This window comes from Palaemon carinicauda, chromosome 16, assembly GCF_036898095.1.
Source record: "Palaemon carinicauda isolate YSFRI2023 chromosome 16, ASM3689809v2, whole genome shotgun sequence".
In the NCBI taxonomy this organism is placed as follows: domain Eukaryota; kingdom Metazoa; phylum Arthropoda; class Malacostraca; order Decapoda; family Palaemonidae; genus Palaemon; species Palaemon carinicauda.
Window position 1 is genome coordinate 118,213,702 of NC_090740.1, and position 5,000 is coordinate 118,218,701.

General features: G+C 32.7%; 1 protein-coding gene across 1 annotated transcript; it reads right to left on the minus strand.

Annotated features, from left to right (window-relative positions):
• Nucleotides 1-2,717: 2,717 nt before the first annotated feature.
• Nucleotides 2,718-4,505, minus strand: LOC137655517 (tigger transposable element-derived protein 1-like). The gene is made up of 5 exons (XM_068389415.1): nt 4,478-4,505; nt 4,159-4,250; nt 3,576-3,851; nt 3,222-3,447; nt 2,718-3,055 (listed from the first exon to the last, which is right to left on the minus strand). The coding sequence occupies exons 1-5, from the start codon at nt 4,503-4,505 to the stop codon at nt 2,718-2,720; spliced, it is 960 nt and encodes a 319-aa protein (XP_068245516.1).
• Between the last annotated feature and the right edge of the window lie 495 nt (nt 4,506-5,000).

Here is a 5,000-nt window from a genome sequence, read left to right on the forward strand (position 1 = left end):
TTCTTCCACTTACGAACCCTGTAGTTAATTTTATTCTCCATATTTAAAGTTCGAATTAAGGGGTCCTCCGACACCAACTCTCTGAACTTAGACCTATCATTTAAAATATCTTCCATTTTCCTTACATAATCAGCTTTATCCAGTATTACAATCCCATGACCTTTATCCGGTTTACTTATGATTATAGTTGGGTCTTTACCTAGATTTCTCAAGATTTCAATATCCTTCTTAGAAAAAATGGGGGAAAAAACTTTGTGTGGTTTGAAATTATAGAAAGTTCTGTATGCAATGTCTTGTATGGCTCGTTTAAAACCACATCCATGGTCGCCATGTGGAACCTCCTTGTCAAGTTAGGAATACAAATTTTCAAATGCTAAAAAATGTCTATAAAAATTTATGCGAAAATGAGGCAGTTTAAAGTTCAATCCATATGCTAGTAGTCCTTCTTCCTTAGGTGATAGTTTTCGACTGGAGTGATTGAAAATAACTTTATTAGGGTCAAGTGAATCTAGAGTTTGTTATACCTAAATATTTTAGTTTCTTTTCGTGGGTTTTAATAGTCTTAGTATTAACATTATAAACATTTTTAGAGATATAAGATTTAAAATAATAATAATCTAAAAAACTTACAGTAGTGTTTAACTCAGTATCTAGTCTTGTTTTTTCTTTTCCTAAATTCTTTATGGTTTTAATTTTATGATTGATTTCTATGGTCAGAAGTTTAAATTGCCATTTTCGGTACAGTTTAGAATTAAGTAAATTACGTTTATACAGCTTAAAATATAAAAATTTGCTGGTCTGGATGGGTGGTCATCATCTCCTGCGGGTGACTAGGTATATTAGTTATTAAGTCTTTTATATAGTTGTGTGTAATAAGTCTTTTTTTTTAAGGTTTTATGTTCCTTGATTGGGTGATTTTAGAACTAGTTGATTAATTCATGAAAGTGTATCTTCCTAACTAAGTACTTAGGATGATTTTATTAATTTTATTAATTTTACATATGATAATTGCAGATAGGCTGAAGATGACATAAGTTATGTCGAAAGCTCCCGAATAAAGAAGATGATAGCAGCATGGACTATTTTATTCCTACTTATATATATATATATATATATATATATATATATATATATATATATATATATATATATATATATATAGATATAGATATATACTGTATTTATATATATATAGATATATATATATATATATATATATATATATATATATATATATATATATATATATATATATATATATATATACATATATATATATATATATATATATATATATATATATATATATATATATATATATATATATATATATGTATATATATATATATATATATATATATATATATATATATATATATATATATATATATCTATATATATATATATATATATATATATATATATATATATATATATATATATATATATATATATATATATAATTTTCATGTTGAGTATATTCTATGATGAAGTAAATTTCTATAAGTTTATTTTGATTAATTTTATAAGAGCATTTTGCGTGAGGATATGTTTTAATTCATTCTTGATTTCTCTTTATCAGAATTGCAAATATATATATATATATATATATATATATATATATATATATATATATATATATATATATATATATATATATATATATATATATATATATATATACATATATATATATATATATATATATATATATATATATATATATATATATATATATATATATATATATATAAATATATATATATATATATATATATATATATATATATATATATATATATATATATATATATGTATATATATATATATATATATATATATATATATATATATATATATATATATATATATATATATATATATATATATATATATATATATATATATATATATATATATATACGTGTGCGTGTGTGTATACACACTAATTCCTCACATATTGCAGTTAATAGGGACCAGAACCGACCGCAATAGGTGAAAAATCGACAAGTAGGTTCCCTCCCTATTTTTTGAATACGTAAATTTTGTTTTTTACACGTAAATGTATATATAATAACAACAAGTGTATAATAACCCTATAAATACATATGTTACCATTAGAACATTAAAGAATCATGTAAATAAATATTGATAATGAAAAATTATGTACTGTACATAAAATAAAGTACTGTTCTGTATAAATACTGTAATATAAATACAGTATTTAGTACATTACGTATACTGTATGTACATTTGCATTTATACATAAATAATGTATAAATAATATAAGCAGAGTGTAAGTGTACATGTACATACATATGAAGATATAAACAGAGTACGTGTATATAGATATGTTTTTAGAAATTTTTATTCTTATAACAAGATACGTAACTCACCTCTAGCAATGACGATGATCTTGGTAAATGACGCTGATCATGATAAAGGACAATGAAACACCTGTGCAGTATGATGAAAGTGAAGAAGATGAAGATGATTTACTCCATAGGTTAATGAGAGCTTTACTGCTCTTCAGGTGATGCCTCATTGTCAGTTGATAGAGGCGGTGGATCGTCAACGACAGCTTCCGATAGAGCTAGAAAAACTGCAGGAGGAGTATCTGCTGCATCGGCAGAAGGTTTTTGGCCCACTAGGAACATCGTATGGGAAGTTATTCACATTGTTTTTCATCTGAGCAAAGATGCTCTTGTACAACGCCATTACACCATCAATACGGTTACTAAATTCGATGGCTCTGACCATATTATCGTCAATTTCCTGCGCCCTTTGTTGCGTAGCCCATGCCATGTAGCAGAGCTCTTGCAGTTGTCCAAGGTAAGGCCACATTCTTCAGCTTCATCGTCGTTGCCGACGTCGGCTGCCTCTTCTTCCTCACTCGCTGATCTTGGCATTTCGACAACGTCCTCGACGGTTAGGGGATCCAAGTGGCACTCGATCAGTAAGTTGACATCTTCTGTCGTCATGTCAGAGAAACCTTCGTTGGCTACTAACAGTGCCTGCCTCTCAGCCTTATCTACGGCGGAGTGGTAAACTTCATCTGGCGTATATCCCTAATAGTCGTGAACAACGTCTGGCCACAGTTTTCTCCAACTTGCATTCAGTGTTTTCTCTTTCATTTCATTAAGAGCCTTTATGAATGTTGGCCAGGCACATCACAATGTTGTATTCCCGCCAATATCTCTTGAGGCTGAAATCCTCATCACCTTTGTCGATAGAGGAGTAGAGGCACTCCATTGTGGACCTCGTGTAGGGGGCCTCGAAGGTCCGAATGACCCCCTGATTCATTGGTTGTATTAGGGAAGTGGTGTTGGGAGACAGGCGCTCTACTTGGATCCCATCATAATGGAGATCCGTTGTATGTCCTCCTGCACAGTCCATCAAGAGGAGAACCTTAAAGGACAGCCCATTCTCCGCGAGGTACAGTTTCACCTGCGGGTATAAAGCAGTTCACGAACAAGTCTAGTGTGAGGGCTTTGGTTATCCATGCCTTTCTATTACTCATCCAGTATATGGGCAGCAAGGCTTTTTTTTTTTTCAAAGCCCGAGGATTCAAGGACTTGTGAATTAAGCTGGGCTGGATCTTTATTGGCCTTGAACCATGGCTTCTTCACTTCGTCCATGTAAAGGAACGTCCGGGACTGCATCCTCTTCCAGAACAGGCCAGTCTCATCCTTATTGAAAAGCTGCTCTTGGAGATAGCCACCTTCTTTAACTAATTTCGGTAACTCATCCTCGACGTAACGAAGAGCTGCCTCTTGGTCTGCCGAGGTGGCCTTCCCATACAATGGAACGATGCGAAGGCCCAACACTCTCTTGAATTTCTCGAACCAGCTCTTACTGGAAACAAAACCACGTTTTTCTCGAGGGGTAGGATCATCTTATTTGTCGTCATCATCACCTTTGTCGTTTTCGTTCGATTTTCCTTCCGGAACGAGGCTATCATACAGGGTTTTGGCTTTGGTTCGAATCATGTTGGTATCGAGACTAACCTTCTTTTCCTGACAGTCCGATATCCACATTAATAATGCACTCTCCATTTGCACAATCGTCTTATTACAAGGAGTTACAACGTGCCTAGTGTCCTTGGAGAACGTTATTGAGGCAGCTGCTGCCTGGCTTAAACATGTCCAATAATTTTACTTTCTCGTTCACTGTCATCATTTTTCTCTTCTTCTTGGGTTCACTAGAGTATGTAGAGCCATTTTCAAGGGCGTCACAAGCACTATTTTGCACTAAAAAAGCACAAGAAAACAGGTAAAAGTTCCACGTGGCAAGACTAAGAAACACCAGCGAGAGAGAACAACGAATGCGGTCTCCCTTCGCGGGGCACACGGCAGTGAGAGATGCTAGGTAAAGCATCTCGGCTGCTCGGCCAATCCGATTGGGAAATTCTGGAGCCGAGACAGTCAGCGAATCAGAGAGGTGGATTTTGAGTTGCACGCCATCTCCGTGTTGATACCTGATATTCCAATGTACTCTCCCTGCATTCTGCTAGCACCCACGTAACTTTTGCACTATTTTTTCTAATTTTTTATGAATATTTTTGAAAATCCGCGATGCACTGAGGCCGCGAAACTTGAACCGCGAAATAGTGAGGGATTACTATATATTGTACCCACCGTGTGTCACACAATCGTACATAGTAACGACATTTCTTTTTTTTTTTTTGTACATAATATCCTTTGTATCTTCACTCTCCCCTCGCATTGACAGGGACCTGAATAAATATGTCTGTTTTTCTCACCATTAACTGTTAACAGAAACAGTTGTCGGTTGAACATGAAATTGCCTGTTTTTATGTCCTTCTTGCCTGGACTTGATATATATATAAGCTGATGTTCTGTAATAAAGTTACTCAGTTGCTTTCATCCCACTTTTGAGTCACAAACTATACTTGGCTCATCACAATATATATATATATATATATATATATATATATATATATATATGTATATATATATATATATATATATATATATATA

What these genes read in the sequence shown, in the direction of transcription:
- LOC137655517 (XM_068389415.1), bottom strand. Translation starts at nt 4,505, where the DNA reads ATGCAGGGAGAGTACATTGGAATATCAG. An exon ending in AGAGTACATTGGAATATCAG is followed by an intron (nt 4,251 to 4,477) that starts GTATCAACACGG and finishes GTGCTTTTTTAG; the next exon opens with TGCAAAATAGTGCTTGTGAC. An exon ending in CTACTCCTCTATCGACAAAG is followed by an intron (nt 3,056 to 3,221) that starts GTGATGAGGATT and finishes GATATACGCCAG; the next exon opens with ATGAAGTTTACCACTCCGCC.